This window comes from Oryctolagus cuniculus, chromosome 17, assembly GCF_964237555.1.
Source record: "Oryctolagus cuniculus chromosome 17, mOryCun1.1, whole genome shotgun sequence".
Lineage (NCBI taxonomy): Eukaryota > Metazoa > Chordata > Mammalia > Lagomorpha > Leporidae > Oryctolagus > Oryctolagus cuniculus.
In genome coordinates this window covers 14,176,103-14,203,518 of record NC_091448.1, presented here as the reverse complement: position 1 = coordinate 14,203,518, position 27,416 = coordinate 14,176,103, and the positions used below count along the sequence as shown (strand labels likewise).

At 41.9% G+C, this 27,416-nt stretch overlaps 2 protein-coding genes across 7 annotated transcripts in view; one reads left to right on the top strand and one right to left on the bottom strand.

The window, feature by feature from the left end:
• CEP95 (centrosomal protein 95) overlaps nucleotides 1-10,622 on the top strand; it is a 34,215-nt gene extending 23,593 nt beyond the window's left edge. The window contains exons 12-21 of one of the 2 annotated variants that reach the window (XM_008271719.4): nucleotides 1,809-1,945; nucleotides 2,870-2,962; nucleotides 3,936-4,065; nucleotides 4,729-4,898; nucleotides 5,006-5,080; nucleotides 6,181-6,333; nucleotides 7,525-7,671; nucleotides 7,948-8,019; nucleotides 8,323-8,514; nucleotides 10,089-10,622. In XM_008271719.4, the coding sequence (XP_008269941.1) occupies nucleotides 1,809-1,945; nucleotides 2,870-2,962; nucleotides 3,936-4,065; nucleotides 4,729-4,898; nucleotides 5,006-5,080; nucleotides 6,181-6,333; nucleotides 7,525-7,671; nucleotides 7,948-8,019; nucleotides 8,323-8,499 (1,154 nt within the window). In that variant the 3' untranslated portion in view covers nucleotides 8,500-8,514; nucleotides 10,089-10,622. Of the gene's footprint in view, nucleotides 1-1,808; nucleotides 1,946-2,869; nucleotides 2,963-3,935; nucleotides 4,066-4,728; nucleotides 4,899-5,005; nucleotides 5,081-6,180; nucleotides 6,334-7,524; nucleotides 7,672-7,947; nucleotides 8,020-8,322; nucleotides 8,666-10,088 lie in introns of those variants that run through there. The other variant, XM_070060461.1, reaches the window with a different exon arrangement.
• A 1,178-nt stretch (nucleotides 10,623-11,800) lies between these two features.
• SMURF2 (SMAD specific E3 ubiquitin protein ligase 2) overlaps nucleotides 11,801-27,416 on the bottom strand; it is a 142,321-nt gene continuing 126,705 nt past the window's right edge. For all 5 annotated transcript variants that reach the window (XM_017349279.3, XM_070060465.1, XM_070060463.1 and 2 more), the window contains 7 exons: nucleotides 24,719-24,833; nucleotides 22,655-22,833; nucleotides 20,246-20,383; nucleotides 18,942-19,062; nucleotides 16,621-16,822; nucleotides 15,309-15,384; nucleotides 11,801-14,989 (listed from right to left, as the gene is read on the bottom strand). In XM_017349279.3, the coding sequence (XP_017204768.2) occupies nucleotides 14,890-14,989; nucleotides 15,309-15,384; nucleotides 16,621-16,822; nucleotides 18,942-19,062; nucleotides 20,246-20,383; nucleotides 22,655-22,833; nucleotides 24,719-24,833 (931 nt within the window). In that variant the 3' untranslated portion in view covers nucleotides 11,801-14,889. The remainder of the gene's footprint in view (nucleotides 14,990-15,308; nucleotides 15,385-16,620; nucleotides 16,823-18,941; nucleotides 19,063-20,245; nucleotides 20,384-22,654; nucleotides 22,834-24,718; nucleotides 24,834-27,416) is intronic.

Sequence of the window (27,416 nt, the reverse complement as noted above, 5' to 3'; positions counted from 1 at the left end):
ACATGCCGATGGCTTCCAGAGTTCTCTAGGATCTCCATCTAGCAGAACTAGATGACGAGGTCTGCATTTCTTGCATCATTGCCAGTTTGCTCCTAAGTTACTGTGCCACGTTCTACTCAGATCAGCAGCAGTCTGAATCACCACATCCTTGCAGGTACTTCCTACTTTTCCATCTTCCATTGTTCAACTCCAAACAACTGTGTTGTTGTCCCGCAACTAAAATTCTGTGTTTTGCAGTAAGTTTCATCGACTTTGGTCATTCTTTACTTCTTTAGAAGCTGTTTTATTCTCATCCAGGGCTTCTTAACATTTTACTACTTCAAGAATGTTCTTCTCTTAATTATTTCATCTCACATCCTTAATTAAAACAGACTTAACTGATCTCTGTGCAACCTTAAACAGTAACTTCTGTTCTTCAGGTTTTTAAAAAAGATTTATTTATTTGAAAGGCAGAGTTAGAGATCTTCCATTCACTGATTCACTACCCAACTGGCTGCAAAAGCCAGGACTGGGCCAGGCCAAAGCCAGGAACTCCATCTGGATCTCCCACATGGGTGGCAGGGGCCCAAGCACTTGGAACATCCTCTGCTGCTTTCCATGGCATGGTAGCAGGGAGCTGGATTGGAAGTGGAACAGCTGGGTCTCTGACACTAATTCTGGATACCAGTGTCGCAGATGGCAACCTAACCTGCTGTGTCACAACACCTGCCCCTGTCTTCCCTTGTTATACACTTAAATTATCCTATTGTGGAAAAACATTTTAAGTTAACATGTTAGTTTAATTGGGGTTTCAATTTCTAAAGACGACATTATGGAGCCGGCGCTGTGATGTAGTGGGTAAAGCCACTGCCTGCAGTGCCAACATCCCATATGGGCGCAAGTTCGAGTCCCAGCTGCTCCACTTCCAATCCGGCTCTCTGCCTTGGCCTGGGAAAGCAGTAGAAGATGGCCCAAGTCCTTGGGCCCCTGCACCCATGTGAAAGAAGCTCCTGGCTTCAGATCTGCACAGCTCCAGCCGTTGGCAGCCAATTAGGGAGTGAACCAGTGGATGAAAGACACTCTCACTCTCAACTCCAACTTTCAAATAAATTTTTTTAAAAAAGTACATTATGGACATCCATTATTTAAAACATAGCACAAGTCAGTTTTTTAAAATATCTTCTTACAATCAATTTAAATTTGATTTGAATTAAAAGAGCAGGAAAACAAGAAAGCTCAGGAAAATTTGAATTATATGGGAAATTATATTTATGAAGATATTTAGCCAACTTTTTTACCCTTGGAGCTACATTGAATGAACTGATTTTCCACAAAGGCACAGAGTGCTTCTGCTTGCTCACAACTAGCAGATACTTGGGCATATTTTTCAGTGATGGAACACGGAGAGGTCTGTGGAATGAGGTGACTTGTTAGATCTTGGTGTAAATTGCGAGGGCTAGACTGCAGACATCTACTGCTGGAGCCTAGACAGGTAAGAGATAGCAGGTGCAATAATTTAATTTTCCATTCGCATAACTTCAGATACTTTCACCAGTGCACTTTCCACAGTGCACGGCAGGAATTGCACATGGAAGTCAATCCAAAGTGAAACACAGAACTCAAGTACAGTTGTACGTGAGACTGTCCACATTTATGTGTATTTGTTGTCTCGGTATGACTAAATATAAATAGAAATTAGTTACGGAAGAAAGCACATTAGCGTATTCACTCATCAGTCTCTTCGAATTTGTTGAAAACCAACTACTTATTTCCATCTGAACATTTCTAGCTGTCGGGAGCTAATGGTGCGTATCTTTTCTGTGCTTCAGGACTTTCTGTGCATAGGAAGCCACCCTACAGATCTCATTCACTCTCTCCTCCAGTTAATAAACATAAACAGTTCCAGAGAGAGAGGAAAAAGCAGCGCAAGCCAAAAGAAGCAGCATTCCGCCAGTTCCAAGCAAAGGTATTTCCCCATTTCTTGACTACTGTTGGGCAGCAGGCAGTTCCATTTCTCCTTTGCCAAATGGCTACAGTGAATGTGCCATTTATTTACTTAAAATTTTTGAGAGACAGAAACAAAACAAGTTCATCCCTTGGGTCATTCCCCAGATGCCCACAGTGACCAGGGTTGGTTCAGGGCCAGAGCTAGGAACACAGTCCAGGTCTCCCATAGGGTGGCAGGAACCTGATTGCTTGCCATCACTGCTGCTTCCCAGGGTCTGCATTGACGGGAAGCTGGAACCACTCCGGTGTAGGACACAGACATCTTAACCATTGGACTAAACCATTCCTGAACATGTTGTTTAAAGGCTTAAGATGCATTTAATATTCTTGAGCTGAGTGGATGATAAATTATGTGATACAACTTACGTCTCTGTTAGGGAACACAAAATTAAACTCATGGAGCTCCTAAGCAAATTACCTAGTCAGATGTAGCCCAAGTTGTAGCGGATTGTTGTTTTCCAAGAGCTTCAGAGATGAAGGGAGTTTTCTGGTAAGTTAGACAAGACAGGCCATTTGAACTGCAGAGAGGTGAGTGCCCAGGACAGGGGGGAGTTGGGATTCAGCAAGCAGACTTCTCCTGTTTCTGTGGAGCAGAATTTTGAAATATAGTGAGTTTATTTGTTTGCTGTGGCCTGCATTGTTTCACATGGATTAAACAGCCACTTGTGAGGTGAAAATCTGATTGAGAAAACAACAAAAATGCATTATTAAAATGTCATTTTCTGTCCCAATTACAGATCTGTTAAAGCAATGTATATTTATGAAAGAGCCTGAAAGGAATTTTTTACACAGTGAATATTAATTTTTTCAGGGGAGCAGGATCCTCAAGTGAGTGTTTTTCTTCATTTATATTTTTAATAACTCATGTTCTTTTTCCCTGTAGGCACTAAGTGAAGCATTTGAAAGGGAACTAAGAAGACATAAAGTTCAAGAGAATGTTGGATCTCTGAGGATAAATGAGGAGGAGGAGGAAACAGTGGGTAAAAGTCTCCACTGTAACAACTGCCATTTGATCAGATCGATGGAAAATACAGAGATGATTTTTTAAAAAGAAAAACAGGATAGCTGTGTAGAAAAAGGCAAGATTTCATTTCATGATGCAGGATTTTCTCTTATTCACAGAATGGCCAAATTACTAAAATATGGTAAAACATAAATACCAAAGAAGATGAGCATTTTTTCTCCCTAAAACTTCAGTTTATTAAGGATTTTTATTGGTTTAGTAGTTCACCTAATGCAGGGTTTAAAAAAAAAAAAACCTAGGCCAGCAGACTTATAGGGGAGTAAGAGAAGAGCTGTGTTAAGAAGCTCAACATTACGTTTACCTTGCCTTTCAAAAGGATAACATAAGAAACTCAGTGGAAGCATGAGGAAATGCTTATGCTAAAATATTAATGAACAAATCAGGATATAAACATACTAAATAGTTGCTTGGGAATTTTTTTTAGGATTTATTTGAAAGGGTTACACAGAGAAGGAGAGACAGAGAGAGAGGTCTTCTATCCACTACTTTCCCAGGCCATAGCAGAGAGCGGGATTGGAAATGGAGCTGCCACGATTTGAACCGGCATCCATATGGGATGCCGGCACTGCAGGCGGTGGCTTTACCCACTATGCCACAGTGCTGGTCCCAGGAATTTTCTTTTAATCTACATGAAGTTGTCGAAGAAACAAGTATATCAAAATGTTAATAGTAGTTGTAGTTAGGGTCTAGGACTGTTTCAGTCTGTAGTGACTGATTTGGTTCTTTTTCGAATTCTAAGGGATGCCAGAGGGCAAAAATGGCTTTAGAGTAGATGAATACTAACCAGATGTTAGAAATCTGAAATAAGGTGGTTTGGCTAGGGATTAGCCAGCTATTTTTGTCAATATGTGATATTGAAAGTGATGTATAAAAGAGTTGTTAGACTTCTCTCTTGTTTTTATTCTATTTTGTCTCTGCTTCTAAGGAAAAAACACACAGAGAAGCTGTTCATAAAGGAACTCCAAAACGTAGTCAGCCCTGGAAGACTTACTCCAGAAAAACCACAACTCAGAGTCCAAGAGGTGGCTTCCCGATGCCAAATAAAGCAGTTCCAAGTAAGAACCACAAAATTGTACTTTATGGAAAACTGGCAACCTTTGAAAGTGTGTACTGGGTTCCAAGGACACACACTGAAAACATGTACCAAGGTAGCTGTGGCATGTTCCTCTTCTTATCACTGCCACATGGCTGGTTCTCTGTCAAGAGGACTGAGTCTTAAGCAAGCAAGTACCTTAGGGAGCCCTGTTCACTGGCACCAAGGCAATGCCAGGGCTACCTGCTGCTCCAGCGTTAGCCTCGCTCTCTGTTCACTCACTCCAGTGGCTGTTTTTGTTTCTGGGAAGTTGGTAGAACCGTGGGAGTGCTCGAAGGCAAGCAGATGGCTGTCCAGCTTCTGCATGTTGGTTATTGGTGCCAATGAGTGCCGAGAGCCCTGCTGCACGGAATGAGGCCACGTGGATGCAGGCTTCAGACTGGGAAGCACACGCCTGCCAGGAGGGCTGAGCGGCTGAGCAGTGGGGCCAGCATGTCGTCAGTCAGAACTGCGGAGCTTCTCTTTTTCCAAAGTAGTTGGTTTACCCTGGTCAAAGAAGGAACGAAAGTATTGTGTCCATGGAGCTTTGTTCTTAAGCTCAGCACTGAGACAGGCAGTGGTCTGCCAGGACTGGGGGGGTCCTGCCGCAGAGCGCTCACATGAAGGCGTCTCGTCTCCCTCGCAGTGAAGGTGAATGAGCACAGTCTCCTGCCCCTCATGCTCGAGCACTTGCCATTCCTCTATGTTTCTGGCCCAACACTAAGCAAAATGTGGAAACAGCAAATTGCACAGGTTGAACAGCTCAGAAAAGAAGCATACAGAGAAAACCGATCGAAGAAGAAACTCCAGGATGAGGTACGTTACTGTCAGTTCTAGGGGTGGGACTATAAATTAGGAGAACTGCTCCTGAGGATCGCGTGCACTGCGTTCCTAACCTCCTTGCCCTTGTGTCTCCCTTACAGATCGACGCAGCCCTGAGAAGGCATGACCTCCTCACTGCCCTTGTCAAGAAAGAATACGAGCACAACAGGAGACTGGTGAGTCAAGGGCCAGTTGTGTCCAAGTTTGAAGTGATGCTCTTCATTCCTTTATTTGCACCAGCTGGGCAACAGTCCCCCCAGCTTTTACATCAGACACTCGCCTAGGGAGGCAGTGAGGGTAGGGCTAGGGAACCTTTCTTCTGCCAAGGGCTTTCTGGATATTGCTAGCATTATTCATGGGGCATACAGTTTTCAACTTAAAAATTAGCCTGCTGTAAATTCATGTTGCATTGCAAGTAGTGGCTGCCATTGGGGTGGCAGGGCAAGACCAAATGATTTCGTGGCCTTATGTGGCCCCCCTGAGCCAGACATTCCTATCCCTGGTCTGGGGCTTTCACCAAAATTGACTGGAAGGAGGTGTATACACAGTTTCATTTAGTCTTTGTGGTAGTACCTCAGAGACGTTTCCTATTGAAAGGGAAACCTGAGGCTGTGAGCTCTGAAGTGCCTTGCCCTGGGTTTTGCCCTGACAAGCCAAGGGTTCGCAGGAGAGTAGTGCACCTGTCTCTGTACTCCACAGCCCCTTGTAGGGGCCAGGGGGTGGGAACTTAGTCTTTTTTCTCTCCTAGCTTCTTAGGTCCCAGGTAGAGAGCGTGAAGAGATTTTAAATCTCACCTGAGTGTGCAATTGAAATAAGCCATGAGAAAGAACTGTAATCCTAAATAGTTCCAAAACAGCCCTCAGGACAGTGTGTTGCTCTGGTGTGGGGAAAATACGAATCTCTGAACACCTAGGTTAGAGCTTGCTGCACTTCATTTCATCCTCGCTGCTCTTTCCTTCCTTAGTCTGGGCAACTCAAGCTTCGCTTCAAGTCTTGAGAATGCCGTCTCCCTGCTGTTCTCAGGTGGCATCTGGGTGTGGCTTAGCAGCCTCTGGTGGAAGGAGCAGAGATCCCCAGTCTTTGCCAGGAGTGCCCAGGGTCAGCACCGCCCTCTGCAGCGGGAGGGCCTGTCGAGGCTGAGAGGGTGTGGGAGGCCACAGGCCTGCTGTGCCTGCCTTGCTCTTAAAGACGGGGGGAAGGGGTGCAGGAGATGGGAGTGGAAGTTTGGGTCTGCGTGCAGCTTGTCTTTACCCCTTGTTCCGTTTCCTTTGCTTAGCAAGAGTTTAAGGACCGCATTCACAGACAGAAGTTGACCCAATCAAAGATAAAAGAAAATCGCCAGCAAATTGTTCGTGCCCGAAAGTATTATGATGATTATAGAGTTCAGTTGCGGGCAAAAATGATGAGAATGAGGACCCGGGAAGAGATGGTACGTAGACTTTTCTATCCAGTTCTTTGAAGAAAGACTCTTGTCTCAGTCTGAATTCAGAATCCAGATGCAGATCCTGAAAGGCTAGCCCCAAGAACCGGCCCTTGTCCATGCTTTCTTTTATTAATGGTGCAATCCCAGCTGGTCTCAGCCTCCTTGGCCCTTATCTGAATGTGAGGTCGTGATTCATTCTGCTTCTCACCCGTTCAGCAAGCACCTGCTGTGGGGATTTGGGAGCATGTTAAAAAAAAAAGGGGGGGGGGGGGTCCACCTGAAATCAGGTTACAGTGTGCTGCGGGCTGTCTGTACACGGCGTCTGCTGTCTCCCAGTCATCTCTAGACTGAAATAATGATTGTAGTTAATTGGATTAAATACTCAGATATTTCTAGAGATACTACTAATGAATGCATGGTTGTCAGTACATGTTCTCCCAAGAATTTTTTTAACAGAACACGTGGACATATCCAGGTGCTTTGAGCAAACTGATGGTACTTTGTTTCCGCTCTGGGATTCTAACCTAATATACATGGTTGCTTGAAAATTCTTTAGTCATTAGAGAAACACAAATCAAAACCCATGAGGTACCCTTGGCACCCACTATAATAAAGCTAAATGTTTGTGAGGGCATCAAGTGGGACCCCTTTGGCAGGGCTGCTGGGTAAAATGGCATAACTGTTTTGGATAATGTTTGGCAAATCTTCAAAAGGTTACCAGAAGGTCCGGTAGAGTTACATATATCCAAACAGAGATCCACACAGTGTACTGCAGCATTATTTGTAACAGCCAAAGAAGGAAACAACCAAAATGTATATTCCTATAGTAGAATATGCTTTGGCAATAAAAAGAATTGAAGTACTGATTGGGTGAGCCTTGAGAACATGATGGTAAGTGAAAGAAGCCAGATGCAAAGGGCCAAGGGGAGGGGAGAAAACCAGGTGTGACTGCTAAAGGATATAGGGTTCCTTTTTTGCGTAATTAAGATGTTCTGAAATGACACACAACTCCGAATATACCAAAACCTACTGAATTTATGCATGTTGAAAGGGTGTGTTTTGTGGAATGTGAATAGTATCTGACTACAGTTGTTTTTAAGTCTTTGTGAAATATAATTAGTATACAATTCTAGTTAGAATAATTATATTCCTCAATGAAAGTTACACATTTTATTTTTATGATTAAATAACTGACAGATATTTAAGAAACTGTTTGAAGAAGGTTTACAAATTCAGAAGCAAAGATTACGAGACCTAAGAAACTATGCTAAAGAAAAGCGAGATGAAGAAAAGAGACAGCACCAGAATGAACTGGACTCGATGGAGAACTACTATAAGGACCAGGTGGGCCCGCTGTGCCTGCTCCTGTTAGAGTGCGCTTAACCCCTGCCCCGTGTCGAAGCTCATAAAAGTCCATGTATTAACTTAGGGCTGGTCTAACCTGTAAGTGCTAAATTCTGTTTTCAGGATTGAAAAATAAGCTGATATCTGGCCATTGTACGTAGTGTATATTGCCCCATTTTCATTAAAATAGATTTTTTAGCCTATGAACATTGAGGATAAGATCTGTTACATTTGGGCAACACACTTTGATTTCTTTTTTCTTCCCTTTATGAACAGTTTTCATTACTGGCAGAAGCCATCTCACAGGAACGTCAAGAACTCAAAGCCAGAGAGAAATCTCAAGCCCAGGTAATAATGAACAGAGTGGAATAATTTGTTTTTTAGGAAACAGAAAACAACTGTCTTATACCTTTTACAAGAATATTAAAAACTCTACCTGCAGTCCAACACTTAATGCTTTGCAAGTATCATAGACATGCTATTTGCTGTCCCGATACTACCTGTGATCCAGGACACTTGACTCCCTGGGGCAGTCTCTAAGAAGCCCTGCTCAGTGAAGTTCATGGAAGAGCTGGATGGTGGCAAGGGAACAGCAGATGGGGGCCTGCTCACCTGTGTGAACGGCCGGATGACACGAACCCTCTCTTCTAGACGCTGCAGAAGGCGAAGAGAGAGCTGAGAGCCAAGATGGAGCGCGAAGTCCAGCGGCTGCAGCACCTGATCACACAGGACGGCGACGACGCCTTCTTCCGGGAGCTGGAGGCCGAGCGCTTCAGGTCCCGGCTGCAGCTGGCCTCCTTCCAGTACAGTAAGAGCCCCTTCCCGTGAGGACAGGCTTCACAGGTGAAGTTTCTGGAGACTCTACCAGGACAGAGCTAGAAATGAGCCAGTAAACGATATAAACCAAAAGAATCATTTTTAAATGATTTATCTATATTCATTCCAATAATTTTTGAGGAAATTTTTAAAATAAAAATTCTTTTCTTACGCTTTACTGTGTTTGAATTTATGACCTGAAGCCTGTTAGAGCAACAAGAATAGAGAAGGTGCTTGTAGACGCGAATTCTCTTAATTTAAAAACCAGCACTGTGGGCTCTACAGAGTTAAGCCTGCCGGTACAGTGGATGTATGTGCAGATCTTTCCAGCATGGCTGGAAGATGAGAGAATTGGTGCGCTGTGGCTTCTGTGAGCTGGCAGGAGACAGCAGCACCAGTTTGCATGCCATAGGAGTATAGTGACAGCAGGTGGGAGAGAGGCATCCTGCACTTGTGGGCTCCATCTCTGGATGGGGGAACAGGAGAAGAAAGAAAACCCACTTGATGGTATCTCCCTTGGCAGGGACGGCTTCGGAGAAGGCCAAGAGCTTCAGGGCAGCTGAGGATACAGGGACTTTGCAGATGAAAACCATAGAGGGGCAGAAGGCATGAGAAAAGAACTGGGGTAGGGGTAGGCACCCCTGAGGGCATGGAGAAAGCAGAGATGAGAACAGAGGCCCATGCAGGGGTGAGAGCCGTTGTCCTTGCAGGTCCCTGGATCCACTGCCGTGGTCACAGTGCTGCCTTTTGGGAACGGCAGGCAGGGGCTTCCTATGAGGAAGGCTTAGTGAACCAGCCGGGTTTAGAGCACCATGAGAAAAGTGATACACTAATGGCAAGGCAGCAAAGGCAGACCAGAAAGGATGAGAGATGCACAAGACGAGGCTAGCTAGGTAAGCGCTGGAAGCAAAAATGATAAAGCAGATCTAAATAAAGATATCCACAGTATATTCTTGAGTAAATGTTAAAAGTGTGATACTAGTTTAAAAACTGAGTACTGTACATACAGTGCAGTAGAGTAGAATGTCTGGGACAGTTCAAGTACAGCAGCAGGTGGGACTCCAATGGCACAGGTCACTTTGTGCTAGGTATACTTTGATATGAATAAGGTCTAAGATGGTGCTCTTTACAAAGCTAAGAAATAGGTAGGAATGTATAAGAATTAAGAATTGACAGAAAGGATAGGTTATTGCTTAGGAAAGTCAGAAAACAGGAGGGACAGTGTTGGTGCAGCTGTTAGGTCTCTGGGATGCCTGCATCCCAGATCACAGAGTCCATTGGTGTGAATTACAGCTCCACTTGTGGTCCGCTTTCCTGGTGCTGTGCACCCTGGGAGACAGCAGGTGATGGCTCAAGTGGCTGGCTCAGTCTTGGCTGCTGTGGGCATTTAGAGAATGAACCAGCAGATGGAAGATTATCTGTCTGCCTTTAAATAAATTTGGAAAAATTTAAAAAGGCAAAATAAACAATGGCATCATAGGAGGATTCTTCAGTAAGTACATGAAAATGTGTATTATGAGAAAACTATGCAACTCAGAAATTTCTTGCACCAAAATAAACCACTTTTAATTCTATTTTTCTTTTTTTTCTTTTTTTTTAAGATTTATTTATTTGAAAGTCAGAACTACACAGAGAGAAGAAGAGAGGCAGAGAGAGAAAGGTCTTCCATCCACTGGTTCAATCCCCAGTTGGCCAAAACAGCCGGAGCTGGGCCAATCCAAAGACAGGAGCTCCTTCCAGATCTCCCTGACGGGTGCAGGGGCCCAAGGACTTGGGCCATCCTCCATTGCTTTCCCAGGCCACAGCAGGGAGCTGGATAGGAAGTGAAGCAGCCGGGACTCGAACTGGTGCCCACATGGGATGCTGGCACTGCAGGTGGTGGCTTTACCACCAGGCCACAGCACTGGCCCCATTAATGCAATTTTTCATGAGGCCCCTCAGGTTTCTGACCAACAGAAAGCAAATGAAGTGATGATAAACTCCGCAAGGGGAGGATGTTGAAATTCAGTTGCTGTGGGGAGAGAATTCTATATGAATCAAGCCAGTTTGTTCATCATAAACACATGCTATTAAAATGTTATTTAGAAACTGATGTAATAAATATATTTAAAATAAAGTCGAACTTTAAAATCTGATTTGTCTTTTGTTAGGAGTGTTAAAGTGCTGGCCCTTTTGGGTAATTACCTCCTTTAGCCTGTGACTCGATTCTTACTCTGTTGTATATATCCTGTTGTAGGCATCTGGGATATCAGGTACAAATAAGAAATGCACTGGGTAACATGACTGACCTTCACTATAGCAAAAATGCACACTTTGCAGGCAACCACATGCAGCAAAACTTCACATCACACATTAGTCAAGTGAATCTTTTGGGTAATTCATGGACTATTATATAGTACTGAAAATCATTCATGTACTAAAACTTTACAAACTATAGGTAAGCCCAATAATGTACCACTGCTACTTACATGGCATCTCCCAGTGGTTCCATCCTGTTGTAGCTTATACTGTGTAGACAAACGGATCACACTCATTCCTTCTTCTCTCATGTATTTGGCTGGACTTTCTTTTTAAGACTTATTTGAAAGGCAGAGTTACAGAGAGGCGGAGAGAGAGGTCTTCCATCCACTGGTCCACTCCCCAAATGGCTGGAGCTGTGCCAATCCAAAGCCAGGAGTTTCTTCCAGGTCTCCCACGCTGGTGCAGGGGCACAAGGCCTTGGGTCATCTTCCACTGCTTTCCCAGGCCATTGCACAGCGCTGAAGTGGAAGTGGAGCCACCGGGACTTGAACCAGCACCCATCTGGGATGCCGGCATTGCAGGCGGCAGCTTCACATACTCCGCCACAGTGCCGGCCCCGTGGCTGGACTTCATCCCCTAGCATTTACAGAGTTGTGAATCATAAACCTTACCGTCCATGGCTTCCAGGAAAACAGAACTGACTGCTCCTCCCATTCAGGGGATGTTAGTGCTCACCACCATGGTATGACTGGCACATGTGAGGCCGCCCCCACAGCCCTGCCCTCCAGACCCTAACAGACCTGGTGACCAAACAAATCACTCCTCCCCACCAAAGTCCACACCTTCAAAACACAGCCCGTAGCAGCCACTGCCAATCAATCCAGTGCCCAAAGCAGGAGAAAACACCCTCCTCCTCGCTGCACCTGGAGGCAGAGTGAAGTCCTGGGCTTTCCGCACTCTGGAATTCAACAAAGCTGTCGACTAAGGAACACATGCGCTGCTTCAGCTTCTCATGTTACAGCGCTCGTGCTGACTACAAAACCAGTCATTCAAAGCAGTTACGAACTCAGTATTCTTCAGAAACGATGCTGTGACAGTGCAAACAGCATTCATTTTATTGCTCAATTTCGGCATGGGCACATACAATAGTTAATTCTTAAAAACCATTTATACAGATGTTATTGATAAAGCTCATGTAACAACTGAGTGAAAATACAAAGAATATCAAAGCTAAAACACTCTGTAATAAATACAAATACAATGAAAATGATAAAACTTTGTTTTTAAAGTCAGTTTGAGAAAAGGAAGAATATTACATAAAGTGAACTAATTACATCTAGCAATAAAACAACTCAGCATTTGGTACAATCATCACCCTAACATCAGAATGTTAAATACCACAAGTGGCATGCACCCGCTAACTGCAGCTTAAAACAGAAGCAGAAGGAGCTGCTTTAACCAAACCGCGAAGATGGCTGGAGCAGTCTCCACTCCTACCAATGCACTGGAAGTTTAAAGCGGATTTAGTGTTGTAAAATAAAGTGAATTACACTGTATTTAAAAGAGAAACTTGTGCTCTGGACCACAAATACAAGAAAGACGACTTGGTAAAAAACCCATTCAGGGCAACAAACTATGTGCAAAACAAAATTACACTATACACAGATGTATTTAAACGACACTAAGACATACGGCCCTCTGACAGACTCACCTCCAGCTCACGCTGCCTGTGAGCTCTACAAAGTAACCACTGTTCATAAGTAAGCATTCATTCTTGATGGAAAGGCAATAACATGGAAAGGTGACATCTCATATCTGAAATAACAGAACTAGAGGAAGGATAAGAAAAGAGGGACATGTGGAAATAAATATTCACATTAAACATGAGGTGCACGTCCAATGACAGATTGGGGATTTGTTTGCTTAGCACCTATTTGGAAAGCAATCGGGTAATTCTGAAACTGAAATCTGAATCATTTTTCATATATCATGTAGGTGATACTACAGACTGTAATGGAGGGTAATTTCTTTTAAAGCTGTATTAAGTCATTGTTACAAAGTTAAAAAGGCACTCGAAAAGCGATGGTATTTGCCTGCTTTCTACTTTACATTAAAACAACAGTGGTAGTAGCATTTCGTCACTGCTGCATCCCTGTCAGTTACAATTTTATAAAGTGTTCATCACGTACTTACATTTTACTGAAAGATTTTAAGAGTAGGCACAATCACCAGCTGCACTAGTGCTTTAATATAAGAGATGGACCTGCAACTGATAAGGAGCTATAATGAAAGCTGAGAATTACTGACAAAAGCATCGGAAGCATCGCGGTGCGTTTCACGATGCTCTCGGTACTACTACGAGTGCAGCAGGAACACAGTGTTGGAAGAAAGGTCAGCACAAGCACACTACCACTGCAGTCAGGGCTGCAAGCAGCTTGCTGGTTGCAGTCGAATGTGGCCAAGTGAACTTGGAAACCACACAATGTTCTCAATGTTTCCTTTTAAAGCAGCAAGATCTCCACTTTTATTTCCCCCTTCCCCTCCCCGAGCCCACCCCTTGAGAGCTTGGTGGGATTTCTAACATACAAAAAGAGAAGGAAACCTGGAGCTGCTGGGTCAAGGGCGTTGGGGAGTTCAAGGCTCCTGCTCAGACACCAGTGCGGCCCTTCCCTCCCTCTCCCTGCCCCTTCTCTCTGGACCAGCACTCCTGCAGTGTCGCTGAGAAACCCTCTCAGCTTCAGGAACATGGACTGAAGCCCACTCAACCGTGTGAAACACAAAGGACCTGCTCACTTATTTCATAATCAATGTAGAAAAAAATAGTACATATTTTTGATGGTTGAATGGAAAAATCCAACCATGATTTCCTATTTTTCCAGTTCCTCACCCATGATTTGGGCCACCTCTGGACCGTGCATGCCCCACGGCTTCACAGCTGGATCTGGACGTTTCTGTAACACCAAAGGGACTGCAGTTCCCTTACTTGCAAAATGCACTTGTCAATCCCACAGTGACGTGTCCCCCGGAGCTAGACCACTGTTTCCTTGGTACTCACATCCCCTGCTCATCTTCCCCAGCATCCTCCCACTCCACCGTTAGGTACTAGCAGGGCTGATAGCTTGCTGAATAATCTTTAGAGAAAAATGTTTCCTTTCCATAATTTTAGATTAAACTTTTGAGCAGTTAAAGTTTTACTTGATCCACACAGTAATTATAATCAGGTGCACTTGTCAGACTGTGGTTTCCAGGACTAGGATGTGCACATGCTAAACTGACCCAGAAGAATGAAAATCTTATCCCGCCCATATGTGCAAGAAGCTAAAAGAATGCAGTATTCTGATTTAAAATGAACTAAATCCAAAATACCTGATCATATTGATTCAAGATAAAAATATTAGGTTTTTAACAAAAAGTTTCTTAAAAACAGGGAGCCCCTGAACACACTTCATTGTGGCAAATAAACGTGAGTTTAGACCACATGGTTGCTTTAGAAATTTGACAACCAAAAGTAATACAGCTGTATTCCAGGAAATTCATGCTTAAAAAATATAAAAACAACCCACTTAAGCTAGGCTGAAACATATAATGCAAAATATAATGCTCTGTTATAGAAAAACATAATTAAACATGTAAATGGCTTAATTTCTTAAAGATAATGATCCTTTTAGCCAGTTGTTTACAAAGGTAGAATAATTCAAAATAATTTTATTATTTTTTTTTTACAAAGAAGTACAGGAGCTGTTCAAAATCATGTATTCAATCAAAATGAAATGGGACTTGTACCGACTGCTGAAGTTGTCTTGATGTTTGAGAAACGTGAACTCTGTGAAGCAATTTGAATAGATTACCTTTTATAAAAATAGTAGTAGTCTTTAAAGTGTAGAATACTGCCTAACTCTGGAAATGTAGGAAAAGTCAGCATTCTTTAGTTCAAGATATTAATTTTAAATAGCAGCTGAATGTGGCCTCATGGCAAAGCATAAAGACCTTTTATTCCTTGAAAAGGAATTTCAAAATTGTCCTTTCCCCTCACAGTGTCCTAAAAAAATTTAAGGGGGGGATGGGGATGTTTTCCTGTATTTCAGCATTCTTTGAAATTCTGCTGAAAGGAGGCTGTCGGCAGGGATATAAATAGAGTTCTGGGTAAGTCCTTGAAGCTCATCATTCCACAGCAAATCCACATGTTTCTTCGATGGCTGTTAGCAGCTTTTCATAGAGCTTTTCATAGCTTTCATAGGGCGGAATGTCTATTCGATTGAAGCTGTGAATAAGCAAATCAGATTTATAAAGTTCATTCAAAATAAGTAAACTGGTCTGGCAAATACACTGGTAACAGCCATATCACTCTGTGTCATGCAGAAAATGTAAAGGTTGTACTTTCTCTAAAATAGAGATTACCACTTTGGGCTTTTCCCACTAATTTTTGAATAATCTTAACTTTCAAATTATTTAAAAGAGTTGCTTATCCTTTTAAAAATTCATTTACCAATAATAAAAATAATGAAAAATCAAATCTATGTGAACTAACACCTATGTATATGGAGTTGGGGGAAGGGGCAGAAGCTACAAAAATAACTCACCAAGTGTGGGCTTTTGGCAGATTGTTGGTGCAGGCATCAATCTGGTGAATGGTGAAGAGCCGCGGGCCCGCAGCACCTGCGAATGAGGAAATGTGGGTCACATCGCTGCAGGCCCGCGCACAGCCTCTCGAGTCTCAGCCTGAAACTGGTCCACAAACCACAGGGTCTAGGGCAAGGGAAAGGCTGGCAAATCCACACATGCTACCAACGGCAGCAGGGAAGAATCTGGATTTTGAAAGCTGGAATTGCCCTTGGATACGGCTGGATTCCTGAATATGCTAGCATTTCAATCTCAGAAAAAGTTCAGAATTGAAATGCCTTTGTCATCGTTTATAGAAAATCAGTATAAGAATTTCAAAATAACATACATAGGCACACATTCAGAAAATGGCAACCTAATGCAAATTTAATTTCATGATTCAAACTGGGCTGACAGCACAGGTTAACAGCCTATACAATCAATTCCAGTTAACACAGAAACCCACACCGAGTGCAGGAGAAACGCAGCCTCTCTTATGCATCTGGACAGTCCGACAGCTCTCCGAATAGGGAAGGGAGGCACAGCTCAGTAGGCTTTGCCCAGGGACTTCAACGCTCCCACTGCAGGGGGCACTGCTGAGGCATGTACCCACCTTGTGTTTCTTCACGCATCACCAGCAGTGGCATTAGCTTTGAAAATGAAGGGCTTATGAGGTAAAGGAAGTAGCTGCCACCCAGGATGCACCACAGTTTCTAGCAATATTACCAGTTCATCCAAAAATTAAACAGCTATTCCAAGGAAGCAATTCTTAAAAATGGAATATGGTTGTAAATAAATGATTGAATGCCATGCAATAATTTAAGTGCTCTGACCAAACAGATGGGTTCTATGACTCATGCTGTCTCTTTCTATTAAAAGAATAAAAAGGAGACAAGAGAGGCATCCAGGTGGGTAGATGTTTTGCCAAGTTGAGATGTAAAGATGAAAGTGGACAACTTCCCATACAAGAATGTGCAACAGAATTAACAGCACGGTGGCCAGAAAATGAAAGGCAGAGCATCACCACGTACAGTGCGATCTCTAACGTGCGGCACTCACTACAATCACAGAGAACCCCGCAGAAAAGGCTCTTGGGAGGGGAACAAGAGAGAGGAAGGAGAAGAAGGTATCATGATGTGAAAGTTGCAGGTAAGAAACAGAGTGAAAAGACAATCTGTTCATAAACACATGGTTTGTAAAATATTCATATAAACCAAACACTGACACCTCCACCCCACCCCACCCCACCCCAAGGGTGATACCATGTGGCCTGTCCGTCCCCAGGCTTTTTACCCTGTAACGCTTTGAAGCCCTGGAGAGGCACTCTGGATGACCCTGTCACAAACTGAAGTAATCGCGCTCGTCGCTCTTCATCAAAAAATTCCACAGCTTTCCAGAACCACTTGACCACATTGCTGTCTGGTGTGCAGTGTTTCAACCTGGTGTTTACCTTCCAGTCATTAACATCTATCTTTCCAAGTCCGCAAATAATGAGCTGTCAAAATATTGCACAAGTCATCAGCCAGTGGAAACCAAAGCCATGCCCCAAATTCCTCAATACAGAACTATAGATTCGTAGTGTTGGTTCTTATTTGCTTGTTCTTAATCAAAGGTAACATCACCATCATCTGGGAAGCTTTTCGAAGTACACACCAGGCCCTATCTTAGAGGGTTTATTTCTGGGCATCCACTGTGAGAAGATTTATATTTTAAAAAGCTCCAGAGGTACCTACTTACTGTAGGTTCCTCCACAGGGTCAGAACCACCTCTGTGGTTCTAATTTCATAATAGAATTCTGAAGTTTTTTAAGTGGACAAAAAATGAGAACCAAAGAGTATAATTAACATTTGTTTTCCTTTTCAACACTTACTAGCTTTGTGATTTGGGGCAACTCAGCTCATTCCCTCAGCCAGCAGTCCTCTCTCTGCTGTCATAGGGAGGGAGTAGCATCTGTTTTACTAACCCCTGGGAAAGCAACCTGTAGTGCCAGCAACTCAAAGAATGTATTTTGAACAAGTGGTTATACAATGTGCTTAATAATCTTGAAATGATATTAAACACAAAATACAGGAACACAGAGCTCTGCTTGGCAGCCTAATGCAGGGTCAGTACAGATGAACAATTTCAAAATCACTTTGATACTATTAATGTTCACATTAGGGTTCATAGGGTCCAAGACCAACTCATCTAGCTAATCCAACCTGTTTATGACACTGAATCACAATAGTGTGTGGAATAAAATATAACTTGTAAATCCTAGATTTTATATAATTAATCTCATTAGAGTACCACACTAAAAAACACTTTTTTTTCTTCTTAAAACTTCAAGGATTTCATTAGCAGTACAAACTATATAATAAATCCTAATGCCACTAAACAAAATCTCCACAAAGCTACTCTAGGGTCCTAAAAAGATTACTGAATCTAAGCCATACTTGCAGAGAGGATATTATCCAAAAAAGATTATGGGCATATTTCTAACACAAAAGATACCTCCTAAATTCTTTTCCTTAGAGGAGTGGCAATTACAAGGCCAAATTCCTCATTCATTGTATAAACAGATGAAAAACAGATGACATTCCTGCTATGTTCTCCTCCTCCTTCTGACTACTTCCCTCTGGCCATTTCACGAATAATAATTCAATCATAAAAGATGAGGATACGATGAGTCAACCCTATGCTATTAGATTTGTTTGCTAGCAGAGCAGTTAACAGATTTAGTTAGAAAGGACATACATTAAAGTTAAAAGAATATAGTCATGTGGGCTGGCATCGTGGCTCACTAGGCTAATCCTCCAGCCTGCAGCACCGGTACTCCGGGTTCTAGTCCCGGTTGGGGCGCTGGTTCTGTCCCAGTTGTTCCTCTTTCAGTCCAGCTCTCTGCTGTAGCCCGGGAGTGCAATGGAGGATGGCCCAAGTGCTTGGGCCCTGCACCTGCATGGGAGACCAGGAGGAAGCACCTGGCTCCTGGCAGGGCAGCCATTTTGGGGGTGAACCAACAGAAGGAAGACTTTCTCTCTGTCTCTCTCTCTCTAACTCTGCCTGTCAAAAAAAAAAAAAAAAAAGAATACAGTCATGTGTTAAATTATTTGCAGACTGGGGCAGGCGCAGTGGCACAGTGGGTAAAACTGCTACCTGCAGTGCCAGCATCCTATACAGGTGCCAGTTTGAGCCCTGGCTTGCCCACTTCCGATCCAGCTCCCTGATAATGTGCCTGGTAAAGTAGTGGAGGATGGCCTAAGTGGTTGGGCCTTTGCACCTACATGGGAGACCTGGAAGAAGCTCCTGGCTCTTGGCTTCAGCCTGGCCCATCCTTGGGTCATTGTGGCCATTTGAGAAATGAACCAGCAGATACAAGACTTCTATGTCTCTCCAATCTCTCTCTCTGACTTTCAGATAAATAAATCTTTAAATAAGAATATTCACAATTCACAAGAGATTGCTCACTCAGAAATTCCAAAGAATGAAATGACATTTCTTACAACTAAGAATTCTCACAGCACTGAAAACAAAATTTCAAAAGCATCAGAAACACAACTTTCCTTTAAAGCTAAGAGAATAACAGCCACTCTTTCTTGTTGCACTAGATGTTGTCATAATATTAACGCACTGACCTCTAACTCCTTTTCATCAAATGTCTTCAGCAGATGCTGTGGAATGACTTCATTAAATCCTTTCTGTAGAGCCAGGAATTGAGCCTCAATGCCTCGTAAAAATCTCCAGTTCACATACAGCCTGTAAGATGGGGTAAGGGTTTCACAGGACCATATATATTCAGATTTGCTAATAACTATGAATCTCTCCCTCAAGCAACAGTGCACTGTACAAGCATCTAGCATAAGAATTTAGTCTAAAGTCTAAAAGAATCTTAGACTAAGGAGCTAAATGCATACCTAACTGTGAGGCAGGTCCAATGTAGATAAAAAGTTGTAACCTTGCATTACCAAGGGCAGCATCAAATCTGGGAAACTCCTAATAAACTTTAGGGTCTAAAGTTAAAATCTTGATAAAATGTTTTTATAAACTTAAGCATATACACCAACAACCAGAACAGAGCTCATTCATTCAAAAAAGATCATCTTTCTGGTTTTACTTGAAAATATAACTGAATGGTGGGTATTTTGTTTATGTCTGGGGGAAGTTTGAGGGAAAAGGAGGTAGAGTACTCATAACAAAAATGAGAATAAATAGTAAGAGCCAATAATAGTAAGCACCGTTTGATTAACTACTCATCGTTTCCTGGAGACTGTAAAAACTCTGGAACAAGTGTGTTCCCAACAAGAAGCACATTGAACTACCTCTGTCGTGTAACATTGTGCTTTTAACTGGGACCTGTAATCATATGTGCACTGCTTTATCTATCTGTCCCCACATCTTGGAACTACTCATCTGTCAAATTTGTTATTTACATTCCCTTTTCTAAACTAGGAGAAAGAGTTCCCTACTTTAAGAAGTAAGTTTAACATTGCATCCTCTGCAAGACCTTTTTTGTTTTGTTTTTGTTGGTTGGTTTAAGGGGGCAGCAAAACTGCACTGTAGAAGTTTTTCTTTGTTTTGTTTTTTTTTTTTTTTTTTTTTTTTTTTGCACACTTGTAGTTGGAAGGCAATTATTACTGTCTGAACCCTCAGCCATTTGAGCCAAACTGAGGTCTCACATATGTCAGCAAAGAGGCCATCCTGGCCTCTCAGTCCTGGCTGACATCTATGGAATAGCAGTGTGCCATCCATCCCTGTTCTCTGCCCAAACTAGTCGAACCCTGGAATTGTAAGAAATAAGACAGTGGTGATTTTTAAGTCACTAAATTCTGTGGAAACTTATTCTGTAGCAATAAATAATACTACCTAAATGCTTAAATGTTTTTTACACTGCCATTCTATATTAAAAAAATCTCATCCTTGATAACATAAAACTATTTACCTGACATATTCTTTTTTATTTTCTTCAGTAACAGGTATACTTTTGCCATTTGGCTTAAGTTCATGCTGAATAATTTCACCATATGCATTATGTTCAACACAGAAGGTATGGTCCAAAACACCTGTAATATCATTTTCACTAGGTAGGCAAGAGAAAAGGATACATAATTAGCAAACCTAAAATACAGTCTGTTAAGTATATTAATTGTTAGAGATAAAAATACGACAGTTCCATGACAGGACAAATTAAGGTCAGACTCCTCTCATTAGCTCCTACGCTTCCACATCACCTAATTCTTAAGCAGAAAAGTCAGAGCTTTAACCTTCATACACATCAGAAGCATTTCACTTTCTGAATAATGAGGAAGAGTTCTGGTCAAAGCTAGGCTAGGCTAGAATGACCAACACAGGAAAATTATGTCTGGAGCTGAGATAACAGATCCTACTCAATCTGGGTACCCCAAGAGACCAAAAGCCTGAGGACCCCCAATAAGAAAGCAACCTGTATACTTTGTAAAAAAATATTGCTATTTTATTTTCATAAACTGAATTCCTGCAAATGACTTTTTTTTTTTTTTTTTTGACAGAGTGGACAGTGAGAGAGAGAGACAGAGAGAAAGGTCTTCCTTTTGCCGTTGGCTCACCCTCCAATGGCCGCTGTGACCGGCGCGCTGCGGCTGGTGCACCGCGCTGATCCGATGGCAGGAGCCAGGTACTTCTCCTGGTCTCCCATGGGGTGCAGGGCCCAAGCACTTGGGCCATCCTCCACTGCCTTCCCGGGCCACAGCAGAGAGCTGGCCTGGAAGAGGGGCAACCGGGACAGAATCTGGTGCCCCGACCGAGACTAGAACCCGGTGTGCCAGCGCCGCAAGGTGGAAGATTAGCCTAGTGAGCTGCGGCACCGGCCGACATTGGTTCTTACCTTAAACAGCATTAGTTTTTTGATAAGCATTGTTCTAGCAATCACTTCATTAAAAGCAATGGAGGCAGGAATTTGCTATTCTAACACATGCAGGATTGTGAGAGAACCTGCATTACACTGAAGACATCATCATATATAGTAATTTTAAAAACAATACATAAGGGCTGGCGTTAAGCTGCTGCCTGGGTTAAGCCACTTCTGTGACGCAGGCATCCCATATCAGCCCCGTCTGGAGAACCAGCTGATGCACTTTCCATCCAGCTCCCTGCTAATGTACCTAGGAAAGCAGCAGAGGATGGCCCAAATGCTTGGGCCCCCACACCCATGTGGGAGGCCCAGAAGAAGCTCTTGGCTCCTGGCTTCAGCCTGGCCCAGCCCCAGCCATTGCGGCCATTTACGGAGTGGACCAGAAAACAGAAGACCTCTCTATGACTATGGCTTTCAAATAAATAAATAATAAAAAAAAAAAACCTTAAAAAATATACACAGGTTGAATGTCTTTAATCTGAAAAGTTCCAAAATCTAACTTCTGGTGCCAAACATGAGGCCATTTCACACCTGGCCTCTTGTGACAGGTTACAGTAGAAACACAGTTATACCAAAAATATTCTATAAAACTACTTTCAGCGTATGTGACTAGGTATGTATGAAGCATCAATGAATTTCATGTTAAAACTGTGTCCCATCTCCAAGATATCTCATTATGTCTAAGGATACTTCAAAAAGTTTGTGGAAAATTGAATTGATATAAGCTTAATCTGGTACAAAAAATTCTGCAAGTTTTTTCATAAGATATATTTTCCATGGACTTTTGAAGATCCCCCATATATGTAAATATTTCACAATCCAAAACACTTCTGGATCCAAGCATTTCAGATAAGGAATATTCAACCAGTACTAGACTTTTATCCTTTTTAAAGTAATAATACCAGGGCTGCCGGCGCTGTGGCGCAGTGGGTCAACGCCCTGGCCTGAAGCACCCGTATCCCATATGGGCGCCGGTTCTAGTCCCGGCTACTCCACTTCCAATCCAGCTCTCTGCTATGGCCTGGGAAAGCAGTAGAAACGGCCCAAGTCCTTGGGCCCCTGCAACGGCGTGGGAGACCGGGAGAAGCTCCTGGCTTCGGATTGGTGCAGTTCCAGCCATTGTGGCCAATTGGGGAGTGAACCAGTGGATGGAAGACCTCCCTCCCTCCCTCCCTCCTTCCTACTTCCTTCCTCCCTTCCTCCCTCCCTCCCTCCCTCTCTCTGCCTCTCCTCTGTGTAACTCTGACTCTCAAGTAAAAAATAAATAAATCTTTTAAAAAATTAAAATAAAAAGTAATAATACTAACTTTAAGAATTTGAAATGCATAAGAAAGCAGCTGAAAGGAGAAAAGTCTGATGTGGTCCTAGTACTCAAATAACCACCCTTAATATATACTTTTAAATTTAAAAAAAGTACATCAGTTTTAAAACACAGACAGATAAAAAAGACTCCATACATACAGTATCCACACTAAACTGTTATGAAGATCTGGATCAACCAACTCCATGTCATCCAAAGTAATTGACTTCCCAAGTAACTGTTTATAAAACGGCAGTGTGAAGCCACCGTCAATGTAATGTCCATGAAACACAGCCATTCCCATTATTCGTCCAACAAAGTGGAAATATGATAAATGCTCCTGAAGGGAAAGTTATAGAAATACTCAATTCTAGACAATTTCTAATGAGTCAATATTTAATCAACATTAATCTTTTTAAGTAACACATATCAAGTCTGTATTCTACAACCACTTAGAATAGGTTATCACATCAAGGCTCAGTTAATCGTTAGGAAGTATTTCTATAAGGTACATTCACAATTCTTTACATCACTACAAAACAAGGGTGAAGAACGTCGGGCCAACCACCACATAAGGCCCACAGAAAACCTTTACTGGCCCTGCCAAGGCAACTGTAGTTGCCTTGCAGGCAGGACTCAGAATTTCATACATCTATAGCAGGCTCATTTTTAAGTTGATAATATTGTATGGCCCACAATGATGCTGTAAGTATTCAAACGGCCTTTGGAATAATAAAGGTTCTTCACTCTTGTTATAAAGTGACACATTCCAGAGTCCGTGCTTCTATCTAAGGATACAGGCATTTTGTGAAGTTTAAACTACAGTCCCACTGCCGCTTCCTTAGACCACTGGCAGACCCAGTTCTCTTCCTCTCCTCTCACGTCCTGCTGAGACCTTCGTCGTAGAAAACAAGCTTTTAATCCGAAAGCTTCCTTGACCTAACTAGAAACTGAACTTTAGAAGACCATAAATTTAAGACCGCAGATCTGGTGCCGGAGTTGGATCAGAGTCATGATTCTGCTGCTTACTAGCTATGCATACTTGGACAAATTAACCCTTGCAGGACTACCTGCCCACGTCTGGAAATGGGGAGAATAGGACTAAGTAAAAGAGGTTTCTTTCTGAGGAGCACAGTGAGGTGATGAAACCCATGAGGGAGCCATCCCACAAAATGTGAGCTGCTGCTACTGCAGTGGGAATGGTGGGCTTCCCACCAAGAGCCTTCATTGGAAAACTTTCCCATATAAAGAGTTCCCTGTAACAAATCTAACATTTCCATCATGTTTGGATATAGATGATATTTCATCAGATGGTTTTATTAGTTGGATATTTGTATTTTAAAATTCCTTTATGTCTCTATTTAAGGAATAATTTTGTTATTCAACTAAATCTCCCTTTTATCTTAATGATAGTTATCCCTTCTTAAAAATACATTCACTACAAAATATTGACATAAAGTAGGCAAGTATAAAAATAAAATAAAAAACACCCAGTATCTAATAACCACTGTCAATATTATAGAGCCTTTCAATGTTCACATATGTATCTATGGAAACTGCACCACACTATTCTGTAACTTTCTTTTCAGTTAACACATCAAGGACACCATCCTCACATGTCATAACTATTATTCTGTAATATCATTTTAGTGGCTGTGTATGCTCTCAGATGGAAAGATACTAGAATATAAGACAATAATTAATCATAACTGCTGATTTTTGTTAAGTGTCTAATTACAAAGGAGTTAATAGTGTATATAGCATTCTACTAAATGCAAAATAGAAAGGGTCCTATTTAATTCTCACAACTCTCCTCTAAGGTACGAGCTGTATGTATTATTGCTGACAATGATCAAACTGAGTCAATGAACTTGTCCAAGGTCACAAAACTCATGGTGATGAGACAAGGATATTGTTACACATCCTTCTAATTCCAGATTCTATGCTCTCAATCATTCTTATCATTTTACTTCATGCCATAATTTAATCAATTCCCCAATCCCACTGTTGTGGACAGCTGTGTGATTTCCAATTAGGGCTACTACAAACAATAAACATCCTTATGCCCAAATCATACACATATCCTTAGTCATTTACTTAAGAAAAGTTTCAATTAAAATATATGACCAGGGAAAGGACAAATAATTTTTATGTAATAAACTACACTGGATGAAAAGTATTATAGGTCACAATTTAATTTATTTCATCCTAACTATAAGTCATACCGGGTTTACTGCAGAATCAGGATTTATCTGCAACGTATAGATATCATCTCTTGAATACTGGAAAAGGCCATAGTATGGATTCAACATTTCATGTGACAGGAGATACAACCATTCCCTAGAAAACCAGATATGAAAAGGCAATTTTTTGTTAATGAAAACACTTTTATTAAAATATGCCACTATTTTAGCAAAGACTTCTTTTTAATTAATAAAAGGAAAAAAGCACTAAGTATAGTAAGATCACATTGGAAAAATATGCCATTCCCAAATAGCGAAGAAAAACACTCTCTATTCATTATATTGAAGTCACTTCACATTCAATTTGGAGCAATTTTATTACATCTTAGCATCAGAGGTTATAGATTATTTATTTATTTCTTTGACAGGAAATTATAGGAATTATAGACAGTGAGAGAGAGAGAGAGACAGAGAAAGGTCTTCATTCCGTTGGTTCACTCCCCAAATGGCCAGGACGGACGGAGTGCGCCGATCCGAAGCCGGAGCCAGGTGCTTCTCCTGGTCTCCCATGCGGGTGCAGGGTCCAAGCACTTGGGCCATCCTCCACTGCCCTCCCGGGCCACAGCAGAGAGATGGACTGGAAGAGGAGCAATCGGGACTAGAACCGGCACCCACGTGATATGCCGGCGCCGCAGCCAGGGGATTAGCCTAGTGAGCCATGGCGCTGGCCCAGCATCAGAGGTTATAAAGGTATTTGACCCAGCAATTCAACTGCTCATGAGATGCTACAGCCCAGTGGTCTATTAGTTTTAATTGCTAAATAAATTTGTAATCATGATATAAAGAAGGGAAGAATGGAGTTTTATTTTAAAATACCCATGGTAACCTAGATTACTCTGGTCCATTCCTATCACAGAAGATTTACAGGCATTTATAGCTTACATAAAGCAACATTCATTTACTCTTACTTTGGGGTAAGGGTATGCTTTTTGGTATGATATGGTTTCACATCGAATTTCATTATCCACTTTATTATCTTTGACATCATAAACTCTAAAACACACCATGGTAAGTGTAAGTCAGAGATTCCAAGGCCCCTAAATAGGTATGGACTAAAGGACAAGCCTGTCTTCTTTGGGTATGTTCCATACCACTTCCTGATTTCAAGTGTGCATCAATGTTTTTAAAAATCTCAAAATAAATAATATTACCATCTCAGACTTACTAAATCCTTTATGCTTTTCAAAGTTAAAAAATAACTCACTACTCATCTTGGTAAAACAAATGAAATCACTGGCCTAGGACTTAGGAGATATATACTTCCAGTCCCTATTCTTGTCATTCTTCACCTAGGGAAAGTTACTTAAATGATATGTTCTGATAAGGATTAACCAACTGAAAAATATACTTTTAGCAAATGCAGTGAAATGCCACTAACAACTAGTTAAAGAAACATATTTCAAAATCTGTAACGTGCTGCAGTCTAAGCTAAATTATTACAATTATGTATATTACCACTGAAAAACTTGTCCAGGGATAAAAAAAGAAGTTTCCACGTAAACAGTTTTCTCAACACAAACAGCATTCACCTGATATGTGTCATGTGTACATGTGTGTTTCTTTAAAAGAGAACTCAATTTTTTCTTTTGTTTCCCCAAGCACTTAGAACACACACAAGGAAGAACTCAACTATTTTGGACTTCTACAAAGAAGAAAGTCCAGAAAAAGTAGTTTATTGCCATATCCTTTTTATTCTGCTTAAACACTGATAATATTAAGGTAAAAGCAGATTACTTGTTTAAATATAGATGCCACTAGCAAATAATTAACCAGTTTCCCCAAACATTCAAAATCTAATTATGAGTAAATATTAAGAATTTCACAGGAATGATCAAGTCTTAAGTATGATGCACAGTGAGCACTTTTTAAAAATCTAAAAAATTTTGCGGAGTGACAGGATTAAGAGAGTCTTCAGAACACAGTGATGCTAAACCATAAGGCTTAATTATGGGGCTTAGTGGTAACAGAGTTTAATTTAGGTTAGATTTACAACAGGAGAAGCTGAATTATCATGAGGGTCCTTAGAACAATTCTATAGACAGCTATAGTATTTCTCCTACATTAACTGAATTCTCAAATATGGAAAAGATATTCTGGTTGTCTACACACTATCAAGAAAATAATAATTTTTATTTGATTTGTAAATGATGAATGTAGCAAAAACATTATAGCTGCTATACTGACACACTGATATAGACATATAAACACAGATGTGCAAGCACACACACTCATTTACCAAAAAAAGCCAAGGCAGGAGTGCCTGGTACTGCTAGGAGCATCTGCATCCTATACTGGAGTATCTGGCTTGGAATTACAGCTCTGCTTCCAATCCCAGCTTCCTGCTCATACACATTCTGGGAGGCAGCAGACAACAGCTCGAGTACCTGGGCCCCTGACACCTACACGGAAGAACCAGACTGAGTTCTGGGGTCTTGACTCAGGCCTGGCCCACCCCCAGCTGTTGGGAACATTTGGGGAGTGAATCAGCAGTTGGAAGATGTCTCTTTGGTCTCAGTTTATCTCTGCTCTTCAAAGCAAACCAACCAACCAACCAACCAACCATCATGGGCTGGGGGATGTACAGCCTTGTGGTGTATCAGCCACTGGCACTAACACCAGCAAACCATACGTGAGCCAGTTCTTGTCCTGGTTGCTCTACTTCCAGTCCAGTTCCTTGCTA